At 36.3% G+C, this 15825-nt stretch overlaps 2 protein-coding genes and 3 pseudogenes across 6 annotated transcripts; 3 read left to right on the top strand and 2 right to left on the bottom strand.

The window, feature by feature from the left end:
• Window positions 1–418: 418 nt before the first annotated feature.
• On the bottom strand, window positions 419–3158 carry LOC145574116 (uncharacterized). Of its 5 annotated transcripts, XM_081631852.1 has the most exons (5): window positions 3093–3133; window positions 2913–2998; window positions 2610–2767; window positions 1658–2041; window positions 419–1232 (listed from the first exon to the last, which is right to left on the bottom strand). In XM_081631852.1, exons 3-5 carry the CDS (start codon window positions 2755–2757, stop codon window positions 526–528), a joined length of 1239 nt encoding a protein of 412 aa, XP_081487978.1. In that variant the 5' UTR covers window positions 2758–2767; window positions 2913–2998; window positions 3093–3133; the 3' UTR covers window positions 419–525. The 5 variants fall into 5 exon arrangements, with proteins under 5 accessions (XP_081487978.1, XP_081487980.1, XP_081487977.1 ...); XM_081631854.1 differs by having other exon boundaries at window positions 2610–2770; window positions 2913–3158; XM_081631851.1 differs by having other exon boundaries at window positions 2913–3157.
• Window positions 3159–4299: 1141 nt separating this feature from the next.
• LOC145574112 (putative polyamine transporter At3g13620 pseudogene) lies at window positions 4300–5964 on the top strand (annotated as a pseudogene).
• A 3101-nt stretch (window positions 5965–9065) lies between these two features.
• Window positions 9066–10927, top strand: LOC145574109 (putative polyamine transporter At3g13620 pseudogene; annotated as a pseudogene).
• Window positions 10928–11259: 332 nt separating this feature from the next.
• LOC145574129 (DNA-directed RNA polymerases II, IV and V subunit 8B-like) lies at window positions 11260–13419 on the bottom strand. Its single transcript, XM_081631869.1, has 5 exons — window positions 13343–13419; window positions 13123–13201; window positions 12645–12802; window positions 11609–11703; window positions 11260–11504 (listed from the first exon to the last, which is right to left on the bottom strand). Exons 2-5 carry the CDS (start codon window positions 13193–13195, stop codon window positions 11390–11392), a joined length of 441 nt encoding a protein of 146 aa, XP_081487995.1. The 5' UTR covers window positions 13196–13201; window positions 13343–13419; the 3' UTR covers window positions 11260–11389.
• A 1115-nt stretch (window positions 13420–14534) lies between these two features.
• LOC145577025 (feruloyl CoA ortho-hydroxylase F6H1-3 pseudogene) lies at window positions 14535–15741 on the top strand (annotated as a pseudogene).
• Window positions 15742–15825: the final 84 nt, after the last annotated feature.

Below are 15825 nucleotides of genomic sequence, written 5' to 3'. Positions count from 1 at the left end.
ATTTAGCAAGGTCTGCGCAATTTGGAAACCAAAGCCACACTAGACTTGAAAGTCAATGTACTTACCGCTCAACTTTGGGGAGTCACATGAGTAGCACCACTACGGCACAACCCTAAGAAAACCGGGCACCTGAAAAAGCCCTTGCTGAGTCAAATTCTAAGATTGATAATTGTATGAGACCTTTCTGAGGATCAATATCGAAAATAGAGGAGTTATGAGGGAAGGATCTCACTAGCCTCCCTCCAGCATAATGCAAGGCACAAGAGGCTGGTACAGGGGCGGTGCCAGAATGCTTGAAGGCACCAACCAAGGCAATACCTATAGTCTGCTGAACTGGTATAGATGGAAAGTCAACAAATACTTGGTATGTGCTTTTCCATGGCCAATAACTGAACATAATGAACAGAGACTTTTAATATACTGTAAAATTGTTTTTATTAACAGAGTTTTCTGTACATAAGAAGTAGAAAAATCAGAGCCCTAGTCTCTTTAACAAGCCCAATTTATAGAAACCAAAAAAAGGCATCAATCATTATCTTCCACACCCATTATCGACACAGGTTTGAAAGCTGCCAATACTACTGAAACCTTACAAGCAAGAAAACCAACCATTCCAGCCAAAATATCTCTTGGAGTCAGTGCTGCTATGAAGTCTGGTTTTTCGTGCTTCGTTGCTAAAATCGCAATGGCAAAAGCAGTTACAAATACTAATATTGGACCTTTCAATCCTCCAAACAGCCTGTTGAAGTTATTTCCCTTGTCCATTGATTCAGGAGCTGGTAATGTGTCCACAGACCTCTGCAAGAATAGCAGGTACAGGAAGCCACCAATGCCTCCAGTAAAAAATGCTAAGCCTGTATTCTTACCTCCAGAGATGGAGGTAATGGAGGTGCCAGCAAAAATGAGCATAGCATCATATAGTAACAAAGAATATTTTAGATTTTCATATTCTCTCATGCTATCCTCATTTGTTATTCCCTTTTCTGCCAGTGACACAGCTTGTGAAGAATTTCTATCTATAATCGAGACAGAATCAGCCCCAAAATGCTCTGTAACCAGACAAGGGCGAAGTTCTACCATTGCCAAGTCACCCCCTTCCCCAAGCAAAACATCTTCAACTTCAAAATTGCAAGTTATACTGCAATAACTACCCCCATTTGCATAAGATTCTTCCCTTTGATAGTTATAAACACTGATAATTGTCAAGCTTGCACCACCCAATCTCCAACTGCCTGCCCTTGAAACAGAAGAAAGGAAGTTAAATTTAAATAAGTGAAAGATGAAGATGAATGCTACAAAGTGCATATGATATATCTTAGAGAATTTGATGTTGTACATTCAACACTATTCTATATATTGCACTTTCTTTTATCAAACAAACTATAAAATAATGTTAACAGTTTAAAACGTGTATATATAAACATGCGATAAAAAAGCATTATGCTTTGTTGGAAATTAAGTCAAAATAAGGAAAACATGGGCTTAAGCAATTTGGAAAGATTTTATATCATCTTTCTTTAGATGAAAGGAAAATAAAGATTAAATTATCAATTCATAAAATACGTTCTATAGCCCACAGTTACAGTTAACTACTAGCAGTCTAGTAGTAGTGAAGTCCTCAAGCAACCGAATCAAGGTGTAGAAAATGCCAACCAACCTGATTCAAGACTTATCCACATAGCCTGAATTCTTCCCAGTTTCGGTCCCAAAAATATATATTCATCAGTTGCACCTCTTTTAAAGTGAATAACCTCAAAAGTGACAGCATCTTCTGATTGCAGCATATGATCTCGACTGATGATGGAAGGAATCCTCTCCAATATTGAATTACCATGCTCGTCAATTATACAGACAAGAATTCCAGCATTCTGATCACTTAGTTCAGATCCATACATAGAACTAGTACACAGCTGGACCTTGTACAAAGAATTCGACCCATCTAACTGAAGAGCTGAAAGGATTGTTTCCGGTGGTTCATCCCCATCAAATTTCAGCTCTTTGGTGGGCGAAAGTTGTCTAGGCTTTGCATATTCCTGAAAGTCTAGGCAAAAACTTATTCTAGATAATACAGCCTTTTGAAAATCAGCAAGAAACAATAACACAATGCAGTGTAGCAGTAATTAAAATAAGTAGACACAGAACGCGAAAATTGATCAACTATAGCTTTCTGAAGGCCTTGTAGTCATACTAACAATACTCCTTCTAACTTACTCCCTCCATGCCACAATCATTGCCAAGTTTCACTCAGCTCTCGGGGAAAAAAAGAGGTCAAATACGGCAATTTTAGTGGGACGGATGGAATACTAAGTAAAGATTTTTGAAGACCTCGGTATAGAAATAAGTTCTCATGGAACCCCTAAATTGTAAATCAATACAATCTCTGCAGCAGTAACTAAAGCACTTTCAAAAACTAGGTTTACAGTATATCAATTGATGAAGTTAATTACAAATGCATTTTTATACAATAAGATGGTAAATTTACATATTCTTACTCATATGTTACTGGACATAGGGCAAAATTAAACAGTTCAAAGTTTAATTACTACAGTATGAATTAGTTCTGATTATACAGTGATCAAATGGAGAAAAACTGGAAAATATAAGTTTACCTTGGAAAGATGATTTCTTTGATGATACAAGAAAGCGAGGCGGGCGAATGTGAAGATTTTTTCTTGTAAGGTGAAAAGGGATTACTGGGAACTTAAAATTGAGTGCATCAGAATGTGTAATTGTGGGTATTGATAAAAACAGCTCCATTATCAGTTTCCTGCTGTCAAACAAGCATATAAATATGATCAAATTATATATAATCAAACATTAAAAAAAAAAAAAAAAAAAATCTGGGCATCAATTTACAGAGATTAACGAAAGATTTCACTTTGATAATCGAATTGGAATGAATGAATGATTACCTGATTGAGCTGAACAAAACTGGCGGGGAATGATGCGACTTGTGGGGTTTCTGGGTTCACAAAAAAATTTCTTTCTTTCTTTTAATCTGAAATAATACAGACATATTTACTTAATTGCTGTAGATATTAGTGCATACTGGATGATACTGATATGCTGACCAACTTACAAAAGTGGCAAACCTGGTCCAGAAATTATCTCTAGATGGAATGGAATTCCATATTTGATATTTCCCTTGTGAGGATTGAGTTAGGGCGTTAAAAACCAACCCAACACGAAAATAATTCGACATTTTCAAAGTGACACGATATTGCACTAAATTAATTGCAATTGATATGACTTGATAAGGACATAACTATGAACATCCTACTTTGACAAATTTGTGTGCAAGACTATGAGCTTGGAATATTTTGGCCCAAAATCCAACATATGTCTTAAACTAAAAAACACTATGCTTTGTTTATTTTATTTTCACTAATTTAGTAATTTTAGGAAAAAAAAAGATGAATTAAATATTGAAAATTAATTTAGAAAATCTAATTAAGGATAAATCTTTTCAAATAAGGTTGATTCTTAAAAGAAATACCGAGTTTGGTGCCTCGAAAATTAAATTAACCAAGTGAAAATTAAGTAAATTAAATGAACATATATATAACTCGTTAAAATTTTTTCACTCTCGCCTAATTTGCGAACCACAGGTTGATGATTTCCTTTTAATAAATCCCACCACCAAAAATATGGGTCAATCACTTGTCCAACAACTAAGTCCACGATGTGCTACTAAAGCTAAGTTTTTTTTTTTTTGAAACAACTAAAGCTAAGTTCATAAAATCAATATAATTATGCCAATTATAATCTTTGCTTTAAAATTATTGGAAAGCAATCTGCATTATGGTGTTAAGAAGATATTGCGGATCTCCCAACAATTATAAAGTAATTTTTTATACCATAAAATTAAATGTATAAATAATTTGATACGGAGTATTCTCCGATCTTTACAATTCTTTAATATTATCATCGATTCAGAATCTCCATTATTCTACTCATCTTTTAACAGCTTTGTGTGAACTACATTTGTTTCTGACCAACTTGCAAGTGGCAATTTCTTCATTTACTTTCCCCCTAAAGCAAAGTTCCATAATTTCTTCGCTTACTCCAATGCATTTTGGTCTTATACTCTTATTATAAAGTTTACATAAATATAGTCATGTTTTGCACATGAATTTGATTAAATAATTGTTAGAGAAAGGTAGCAGAAAAAGTAGGATTCTGTTACATTAAAGTTGAAATCCCTGATTTATTTCACCCTTTCTGCTCAACATTACCATATATACATATATATACAGATTACAGAAAAAACGTTATTTGATCTACCCTTCCATTATTTTGCACCCCAAAAATAAATATACATACCATGGTCCAAAATGATGAACCGATAACCAATAATACAGATCATGCTATCTCAGGCCAAGAGCTTCCGGTTACGGCCACCGGTGGCAGTAACCACAAGAAGCTGACCCTCATCCCTCTTGTTTTCCTGATATACTTTGAGGTTGCGGGCGGGCCTTACGGCGAGGAGCCTGCAGTCAAAGCAGCTGGTCCTCTGTTTGCTCTGTTAGGCTTTCTGATCTTTCCATTCATTTGGAGTGTTCCTGAGGCTTTGATCACGGCCGAGCTTTCGACCGCCTACCCTGGTGATGGCGGGTTTGTTATATGGGCTGAGCGGGCCTTTGGCCCGTTCTGGGGATCCATTATGGGTACTTGGAAGTTCCTGAGTGGGGTGATTAATGTTGCATCATTTCCTGTACTTTGCATTGACTACATGGAGAAACTGTTTCCTGTGTTTAGTTCAGGATTACCAAGGTACTTGGCAATAACTGTTTCAACAATAATGCTGTCATTTTTGAATTATACTGGACTTACAATTGTGGGTTATGCTGCTGTTGCTCTTGGAGTCGTATCGCTTTTGCCATTTATAATCATGTCTTTGGTTGCTATACCTCAGATTCATCCTCATAGGTGGCTTAGTTTAGGCCAAAAAGGGGTTAAAAGAGACTGGAATTTATTTGGTAACACTCTATTCTGGAACTTGAATTTTTGGGATAATGTTAGTACTCTTGCTGGTGAGGTTGACAGGCCTCAGAAGACATTTCCCAAGGCGCTTTTTATAGCCGTGATCTTTACCTGTTTGGCTTACTTGGTTCCGTTGTTTGCTGTAACTGGTGCAGTTTCTGTGGATCAGAATTTGTGGGAGACCGGGTTTATGGCAGATGCTGCACAAATGATTGTTGGGAAATGGTTGAAGATCTGGATTGAGGTCGGGGCTGTTTTGTCTGCAGTAGGACTGTTTGAAGCTCAGTTGAGTAGTTGTTCTTTTCAAGTTATGGGGATGGCAGATATTGGGTTTTTGCCGAGGTTTTGTGCTGCAAGATCAAAGTGGTTTAACACCCCATGGGTGGGAATATTAGCATCAACTGTGATCACTCTAGGAGTGTCATTTATGAAGTTTACAGACTTAATTTCGTCAGCTAATTTCCTTTACAGTTTAGGTATGCTGCTGGAGTTCGCCTCATTTTTATGGCTGAGGAGAAAGAGGCCGCAATTGAAGAGGCCATACCGAGTTCCAATGGGACTGCCAGGTTTGGTGTTAATGTGCTTGGTGCCATCAGTGTTTTTGGTGTTTATAATGGTTATTGCAACCAAGACAGTGTTTCTAGTAAGTGGCTTGATGACTGCTGGTGGGATTGTTTGGTTCTTTTTCATGAAGCTGTGCAAGGCGAAGAAATGGTGTGTTTTCGGCAGCATTCAAGCTGGGGACTGATTGCAGCATCAGCATCAGTATCAGCATCAGCATCTGTAGCTATGTACTAGTAAATGGCTTGCTATACATTCATGATATGCAGATTGATTAGTGGAACATTTCATCTTTTTAGCCCTTTGGTAAATATAGGCATTGTGCTATAGTGTAAGTTGTAACTTTTTTTTTTTTTTTTTTTTTTTTCAGTCAAAGATTTTGCCTCAACATTATTGCTTTCAACCAACGTTTTTGAAAATGAGTATGAGTAGAATATGACAATGAATGATCAATATAATGATGTTTGAACCTTCCTCAAATAAAGTTCAAAACTACACTCTACTTTCCTCCTGATGCTACATTGCTACATATGACTAATTGTTAGCAAAAAAAGAATGCCACCTTTTTTTAAAAAAATATTTTTTTTACTTTTTTTTTTTTTTTTTAAGGAATTACTGAATTAGCAACTAAAAAAATGGAATGAATTAACTTGTTCCCCACTATGGTTTCTCCTCAAGAGGGTTTTCTAGTTCCTTTTAGATTTTTCTAGTCTCCATTCTTAAATTTTTTTTTTAATGGGTTTTCCTTTAAATTGAAGGCTATTATCCACACTTTTGGACCAATTTATGAAGATTTGAGATCCGGTGTTAAAAAAATTAAGAGGGATACACCTTAGGGTCATATAATGTCGTTTGAAACCATATATAATCAATATAGGTTACCATAAATGTCCGAGGTGGCCTTAAGTTAATGAAATCGTTGTAACTTGTAAACGGGTTAATTGACAGTTTAAAAGTAAAGTGGATGGTTTCACCCACCCAAATGGACTCCTGAAGTGTATTTGGGGTCTATGGGAAGCATCCTAACAATTTTTTTCTCGGGTAAAAAAAAGTTCAAAATTGAAGGTTATTATCCACGCTTTTGGACCAATTTTGGAGGTTTTGAGACCCAGTATCGAAAAATCTCGATATACTACGAGATACACCCTAGGATTATATAATGTCAATTGGAACCCTATATGCTCATTATATGTTGTCATAAACGTCCTTGGTGGCCTTGAGTTGATAAATCGACGTAAGTTGTAAATAGGTAAATTTGAAAGTTTAAAGGCAAAGTGGATGGTTCCACCCACCCAAATGGACTCCTGGAGTGTATTGGGAGTCTATGAGTATCATCCTTCCAATTTTTTTCCCGGGTACAAAAAAGTCTAAAATTGTTTAAAATTGAAGGCTATTTATCCACACTTTTGAACTAATTTTGGAAGTTTCAAGACCCGATATAGAAAAATCTCGAGCTAGTAGGGGATACACCCTAGGGTCATATAATGTCATTTGAAACCATATATGCTCATTATATGTTGTCATAAATGTCCTTGGTGGTCTTAAGTTTATGAATCGACGTAAGTTATAAATAGGTAAATTTGACAATTTAAAGGCAAAGTGGAAGGTTCCACCCACCTAAATAGACTACTGGAGTGTATTGGGGTCTATGAGAAGCATCCTCACAATTTTTTCTTGAGTAAATAAAAGTCCAAAATTGTCCAAAATTAAAGGCTATTATCCATACTTTTGGACTAATTTCAGAGGTTTCGAGACCTAGTATCGAAAAATCTCGAGATAGTAAGGGATACACCCCCAGGGTCATATAATGTCATTTGGAACCATTCATGCACATTATATGTTGTCAAATGTCCTTGGTGGCGTTAAGTTGATGAATCGACATATGTTGTAAACGGGTAAATTTGACAGTTTAAAGGCAAAGTGGATGGTTCCACCCAATCAAATGGACTCCTGGAGCGTATTGGGGGTCTATGAGAAGCATCTTGACAATTTTTTTCTCAGGTTAAAAAAGTCTAAAATTGTCCAAAATTGAAGGCTATTATCCACAATTTTGGACTAATTTCGGAGGTTTTGAGACCCGTTATCGAAAAATCTCGAGGTAGTAGGGGATACACCCCAAGGTCATATAATGTTAGTTGGAACTATATATGCTTATTATACGTTGTCATAAATGTTCTTGGTGACCTTGAGTTAATGAATCGACGTAAGTTGTAAACAAATAAATTTGACAGTTTAAAGGCAAAGTGGATGGTTTCACCCATCCAAATGAGCTCTCAAAGTGTATGGGGGTCTATAGGAAGCATTCTAGTAATTTTTTTGTTTTCTGGGTAAAAAAAAAGTCCAAAATTATAGGCTATAATCATGCTTTTGGACCTTTTTGGAGGTTTCAAGATCTGATGTTGAAAAATCTCTAGATAATAGGGGATACACCTCAGGGTCATATAATGTCGTTTTGGAACATATATGATCATTATGTGTGTCAGAAATGTCCGTGGTGGCCTTGAGTTAATGAAATCAGTTAAGTTGTAAACTGGTAAATTGACAGTTTAAAGATAAAGTGGACAGTTCCACCTACCCTTATGAACTCCCTGAGTGTATTAGGGTCTATGGGAATGATCCAAACAATTTTATTCCTGTCAAAAAAGTTCAAAATTGTCAAGAATTAAAGGTTATAATCCACGTTTTTGGACCAATTTCAGAGGTTTCGAGGCCTAGCGTCGAAAAATCTTGAGATACCAGGGCAGGGGATATATCCTGGAGTTATATAATTTTGTTTGGAACCACATATAATTATAAGTTGTCATAAATGTCCATGGTGCCTTGAGTTAATGAAATCAGCATAAGTTGTAAACAAGTAAATTGATAGTTTTCTAGACAAGCTAGATTGTTCCACCCACCAAAATGGACTCCTGAAGTGTATTAGGGTTTGTGGGAGCAATTCGGCAATTTTTTTCAGGAAAAAAATGTCAAAAATTGAAGGTTATAATTCGCGCTTTTAGACCAATATCGGAATTTACGGGATCCGGTGTAAAAAAAAATCTAGAGATATTAGAGATATACCTCGAGGTCATATAATGTTGTTTGGAACATATTTGATCATTATATGCTGTCATAGTGGTGGCTTTGAGTTAATGAAATCGACGCAAGTTGTAAACGGAGAAATTGATAGTTTAAAGGCAAAGTGAATAATTTCACCAACCCAAATGGAGTCTTAAGGTGTATTGGGGTCCTTGGAAAGCATCTCAACATTTTTTCATGTGAAAAAAAATACAAATTGAAGACTATCCACGATTTCGGGCCAATTTTGTTTTTTTTTTTTATTTTTTATTTTTTTAAAATTTAAAGAATGCGTAAGGTATCCATATAGGTCATATAAGTTGGTATAGAATTGTTTAAGGACTACAAGACCCGAGTTTGAATTTGTTTCAATTACATATGGCTATTTTCGAGTTTTGGACTATAGTTAAGTTTAGGCGCCTACTAACACTTGCCACATTTGCAAATTTACACAATTTAGATTTTAGAATCTACACCTGCAGCCTGCAGTGTTCTGCAATCACATTTTTCACATTCAGAAATCATAAAGATTGGATCTTTTGGAATTGAAATCCCCAAGAATGACCATGACCCCACAAAACTTCCCCCCAAAAGAAGAACCACCCATTCCCATATGCAGAAGACAAGTCTAACGAAGCCTAATTCCAGAATAATGGGAGTTTCTCTTTCCTCCCTTAATTCATCTTCAGGTTCAAATTCCACTCCATCATTCTCAATCATTGAAGAAGATGAGGAACACCAAACCAATCATGGCAATCAACTCGAACCCAAGTCACCCAAAAAGCTGGCCCTCCTCCCTTTAATCTTCCTCATCTACTTTGAAGTCGCCGGCGGGCCCTACGGCGAGGAACCCTCAGTAAGATCAGCCGGCCCGCTGTTAGCCATCTTGGGATTCTTAATCTTCCCATTTATATGGAGTATTCCAGAAGCTCTGGTCACGGCGGAGCTCGCCACCACCTTCCCCGGCAACGGTGGATTTGTGATCTGGGCTCATAAGGCTTTTGGGCCCTTTTGGGGCTCTCAAATGGGCTTCTGGAAATTCCTTAGTGGTGTCATTAATCTAGCTTCTTATCCTGTTCTTTGCATTGACTATCTGAAACTGGTAATTCCTGCTCTATCTTCTGGCTTTCCTCATTATTTGGCTATTTTCATGTCAACTTCTGTGCTGTCATTTCTGAATTATACTGGGTTGACTGTTGTTGGGTATACTGCAGTAACTTTAGGGGTGATTTCATTGTTGCCATTTATTGTCATGTCTTTGATTTCGATCCCCAATATTGATCCTGCAAGATGGATGAGTTTAGGCGAAAAGGGTGTGAAAAAGGATTGGAGTTTGTTCTTTAATACACTGTTTTGGAACTTGAATTTTTGGGACAATGCAAGTACTTTAGCTGGGGAAGTGGATAATCCTCAAAAGACTTTTCCAAAAGCTTTGTTTTCTGCTGGGATTCTCACTTGTTTGGGTTACTTGGTGCCTCTTTTGGCTGTCACTGGATCAATTCCTCTTGATCAAGAGAAATGGGTTGATGGGTATTTCGCTGACGCTGCTGAAATCATTGCTGGGAAATGGCTCAAGGTTTGGATGGAACTTGGTGCTGTTTTATCAGTCATAGGTCTGTTTGAAGCGCAATTGAGCAGCTGCGCTTACCAGTTTCTCGGGATGGCAGATCTTGGGATTGTTCCAAAGTCTTTTGGGGTTCGATCCAAACGGTTCAGCACCCCTTGGGTTGGGATTCTAGTCTCCATGGTCATAGCAATTGCTATCTCATACCTCGACTTTACCGATATAATTTCATCTGTCAACTTTCTCTATAGCTTGGGGATGTTGCTAGAATTCGCCTCATTTCTCTGGTTGAGGAGAAAAATGCCAGCAATAAAGAGGCCATATCGAGTTCCATTGGAGATGCTGGGGTTGGTGATCATGTGCTTCATACCATCTGTCTTTCTTATCTATGTTATGGTAGTCGCGAACAGAACTGTGTTCATTGTGAGTGCCTTGTTGACTCTTCTTGGGATATTGTGGTATTTTCTTATGAAACTCTGTAAAACAAGAGGCTGGTGTACATTTAATACTGATCAAAGCAGTGAGGAAGAACATCATCTTGTTCCTAAGCAGGCTGTGGTTGGCTTATCAGATGAAAGTTAACACCTTAATACCTTATTCAGTCGTTTGGGAGAACAGATAGAACACTATTTGAGTCATGGATGTACCCCACTGTAATTTGTTGCATACAATGATACAATACGTAGGCTTGTGGGTTATTTTATTGGTAAAGATTTGTTCTTTTATTTGCATCAAGACAATCATGATTTAAGAAGAACCAAACATCTTAGAGGGGCTATTTTGTCCAAAATTAAATAGGCTTCTTTCAGAATAAAAAGCTACACGAAGCATACAGGTTTCCCTATCTCAGGGAGTTTAAAAAGGCATTTAAGAAGCCATGCTACTTGTAGTCTTGTAATATATTTCGTATAAGACCTTGTTAGACCAACCGGTGGAGGTTGCATTAGTAGCAAAATACAAACCTGCAACCTTAACTACACAACCTTGGTTCATAAAGCTACATGCCTACATTCATACCATTTCATTTAGCATCAAAATAGAGACATCTAAATAGTCAATGAATCCATTCAAATACCACGACTCTTCTTAACAAGATTTAAAAATCAGGCTCGGATATTTGAAAGACAATACCTATGTCATACCACATATCCACTTCTCAATACATTGTCTGAAAACAGTTTTACAGCTTGACAAGTCAGATATCTGCTCCCATAGTTGGAAAGCTTACTCAGTTCTCTTCATCAACAAGAACAACCTCTGGTCCAGCTGAAAATTTTTGCTGACACTCTTGTCTACCCTCATCATCATTAAGAGTCCACCAAATGAAACAAATATCTCTCTGCAAAGTAAATACACATACCACAATGTTAAGCTACATACAATTAAAGAGAAAAGAAGTTTACAGAGAATAAGAAAATAAAGATAGATCATCTGAAAACCAACCCCTTCTCTTGTCCTTCATAATCAATATCAGTTATGCGATAAGTTCTCCCATGCATGACATAATCGTATCTGTCTGCCAGTGTTTCCCTTGAGGTCTGAAATAAAGACAAGCTGTTAATTAATCTTCAAGTATAGTAATGGAAGATTAGTATTTAGTAGAAGAACCGAGCTTTTCAATCATACCAAAACAAAAGCATATTTCCTAAATCAATGGCTTTCAGCCCATGGCCAATAAATGGACTGATAGTTTAGTAATAAAAGGGTAATCTCAAGCTAATAACCATAGTCCAAAATAAATGCATCAATTACAAGGAATCAGGACTAGTACTACTGCAAGTGATAAGACTGATAACTACCAGCCCTTCATCATCAAAGTTGAAAAACCCATCAACACTCTGCTGCCTAAGGCCCTAAAATTAAAACCTGAATACTAATCACTAGGAGGACACTTCAGATTGAGAATACCCACAGATATTAAACATTACTACTTTAGCATAGAAAACAAAAAATGGCTTTACCAGCCTGTCTAAAGAAAGGCAATATCAGCTAAAATCAGCTCTGTCAGCGGCAAGCACTAAAACACACAGCACAATATCAACTACATCAGCTGCAAGCACTAAAGCACATTCTCACAAGATATGCACCAAATCATATCCTACTATGACTCATAAATTAGATCAAGTAAATGACATTATTTCTAATTGCCAAAGACATAACAAACAAAACAAAGTTCACCCTTTTTGTCAAAACAGTTTCCAGTTTATAAATCTGAAGCCAATTCCAAAGATGCTTGTGACTTATCTCCGATTTACTCAGGCCTATAAACGAGTAACGTATGCATGAAATGTGCAACACTCCATCAATAAGAGCAACTCAAATTTTCCTCCAACTAAAAGTCTTATCTTCAACAATTACACACTAGTTGAAGTCATTACAAAAGCAATGAAGCAACATATCAGTGGCAATAAAAAAATATTAGAAAGAACAAGGTGAGGTTGACCAACGCAGGAAGAACAAAGTAATAATAAGACGTTACCTGGTTGTAAAAGCCAGAGTCAGCAACCCCATCAAGATCAAGAGTGGTTGCTAATCCAATGGTATACCTCTTATCTTTGTTGATACGATACACGTCTATGTTAATATCGAGCAATATGAATGCATCAAACTTGTCACTCTGTGCTTCAATTCGAGAAACTACACGCAACAAAAGCAAGAAAATTTAATTTTTGCTGGGTTCACACTTAATTGAATACCACTTAAAAACTTCATATGAAATAGGAGACTAGGGACGTTCTTCAATTGGAGAAACTACACGCAACAAAAAGCCACTACAAGCAAGCAAAATTAGGTTCACACTCAATTAAAAACAACATATGAAATAGGATACTGGGTAAGTAGGCATATGCTTTATGGGTAATTGATTTTAGTTAATCTAAGGTTAATAAAAAAAAAAAAAAATCAATTTATTGAGTAAAAATAAAAAATTAGGGTTGAAAAACATAAAAAGGAGGTACCTTTGTCGAACTTCTTGCCATCAGGATCAATTCTGATAATATTGAAGATATCCTCGAAGAGAAGCGGCGCCATTGCTAGCTATAACAACAAGAATTGAGAAACCCACACAATAGCTGATATAACTATTGGAGAATAAAGATTGATTTCAACAAACTAAGAGGTTTTTAGCAGTTTCTGGAAAACCCAAATTCAATTAGAAGATGAGAAAGAATTACTTACCCTATGTCCGGTAATGGAGGGTTTTTCTGACTTGAAGAGAATGCATACAACCGGTGAAGAGAAAACCAATGTCGCGTAAAAATATATTTCCGCTTGTTTTTATTGGTACAACCTTCAATGACTATGGCATTAATTGAAGGAAGCCCCGTCATCGTAACTATGTAGCCCTAAGGGCTATGTATAACCATTAAATATACTCTTGGATATTGTATAAAATTAGGAATTTATGAAAAAAACACTCGTAAATCAGTGTTTTTAGTGTTTATATTTTGATGATTTCTTAACTTTTTACGATTTTCAAGTGTAAATTTAATGCTTATATGTAGCCCTAAGGGTTATGTATAACATTTTCCAAAAAAAAAAACTCAATCAACATTTTTATAAGTAAATTAACATTTATGACCCCATATTAAAATTTATGCCCAACCCTTATGGTGCAATAGAAAAAAGAATATTAAAAATGAATATTAACAAGCAATAACAATATTTTTCATTACTGCTCGTTAAAAAAAAAAAAAAAAATCATTGTTGGACGATTAATGCTATTATGTGAAACATAATATTGCTATTAATTTATTTATTACGAAGTATAAGATATTTAAGTTAGTAGTTACTAAGTGCTTCATTCTAACTATCCAAGTCAAAAACATATTTTCATTGTTACTTGTTAGAGATAGAATCTGTTTTTTCAATTAAAAATTAGTATTGTCCTTAATAAAATGAGTTATAAGTATTTTGATTGTTAGAATGTTAAGTTATTATTCATACTATTAATTAAAAGGGGATAATAACATACTATAATAAAGGAGAACTAAATAAATAAGTGATTATTCCTTTCAAAAAAAAAAAAATGATTATTGAATAACAAATATATAAGGCTTAGACTGAAATTGAAAGGTGGAACTTTCAAAAAAAAAAAAAAAAAATTGAAAGGTGGAAAGAATTGCATGACCTGCCGCTGTTGCTAATCTATTGCTAATTTTCCTAAGGAATTCCAAACAGTCTATGCTAATGTTAATGTATAATCAAATATTCACCAAGCCCTTAAATGTTTGCTGACTTTATTGGAGGAAGATTATTTCAACAAGGTAAAGAACTCGAAGCAAATTTAACTACCATATTATTGAACTCTAATAAAGGATTAGCCTGATAACCAACCAGCAATTTCGCAATTGCACCAAGCTTAAGAGAAATGGATCAACAACTAAGGTTAAAGGAAGAAGAACAAGAAATAGGGGATCTGATAACTTTTCTTGTCAAATCAGGGCATGGAGTGAAAGGTTTATCTGAGATGGAGTTGAAGGACTTGCCAAAGCAGTACATACAATCTCAATCAGAGAGGCCGTGTATTATGAAGATCATGGAAGAGGCATCGATCCCCATAATCGACGTGTCCAAGTGGGATGACCCAACAGTTGTAAAATCAGTATGTGATGCTGCTCAGAAGTGGGGATTCTTTCAAATCATCAACCATGGGATACCACTTGAAGTATCTTGAGAATGTGAAACGAGCAACTCTAGCATTCTTTGCCTTGGCGCCAGAGGACAAGAGGAAATTTTTAAAGGAGAACTCTCCCAGCAATCATGTAAGGTTAGGCACTAGCTTTATACCCGAGGCTGAGAACGCCTTAGAATGGAAGGATTACCTTAGCCTCTTTTATGTCTCTGATGATGAGGCTCTTGCTATTTGGCCTGCTATTTGCAGGTAACTGACTATTAATAAGCTGCACTATGCAATCACTAATATAATTAATGTTTTGTCATGACTCATGAGAACTCTAAATTCAGCAATATAATTATCTTTATTACCTTTAATGTTTAGGGACCAACTTCTGGACTACATGAACAAGTGCCAAGTTGTAATTAAGTTCCTTTTACAAGTCTTGATGAAAGGACTCAACATCCATGAGATCAATGAGAAAAAATGGTCACTTCTTTCAGGTTCCAAAAGGATTAATCTCAACTTCTACCCAAAGTGTCTAAAACCTGAACTTACAGTAGGAGTGGGGCGACACTCAGATGTGTCCACCTTTACCATCCTCCTGCAGGACGATATTGGTGGACTCTACGTTCGAGCACCTGATGAAGAAAGCTGGGTCCATGTGCCACCTATCTCTGGGGCACTAGTGATCAACATTGGTGATGCGCTGCAAATCATGAGCAATGGCAAGTACAAGAGCATAGAACACCGTGTAATAGCAAATGGAAGTAAAGATAGGGTTTCAATTCCCCTGTTTGTGAACCCAAAGCCTAGCGAGGTCATCGGACCTCTAAGGGAAGTTTTGGTACAGAGTGATGAGAAACCCAAGTACTGGAAGGTGTTGTATTCTGATTATACTTTGTACTTCTACAAGAAAGCTCATGATGGCAAGGAAACCCTTGAATTTGTTAAAATATGATCTTTACAGGGATGAGAAAGACAATTCAGAACTGAATGAAAAAGAATACAGGATTACTTGTTAAGACCAATAAGCTTGGATACA

This window comes from Chenopodium album, chromosome 13, assembly GCF_948465745.1.
Source record: "Chenopodium album chromosome 13, dcCheAlbu1.1, whole genome shotgun sequence".
NCBI lineage: Eukaryota > Viridiplantae > Streptophyta > Magnoliopsida > Caryophyllales > Amaranthaceae > Chenopodium > Chenopodium album.
This window is presented reverse-complemented; position numbering and strand designations above follow the sequence as displayed.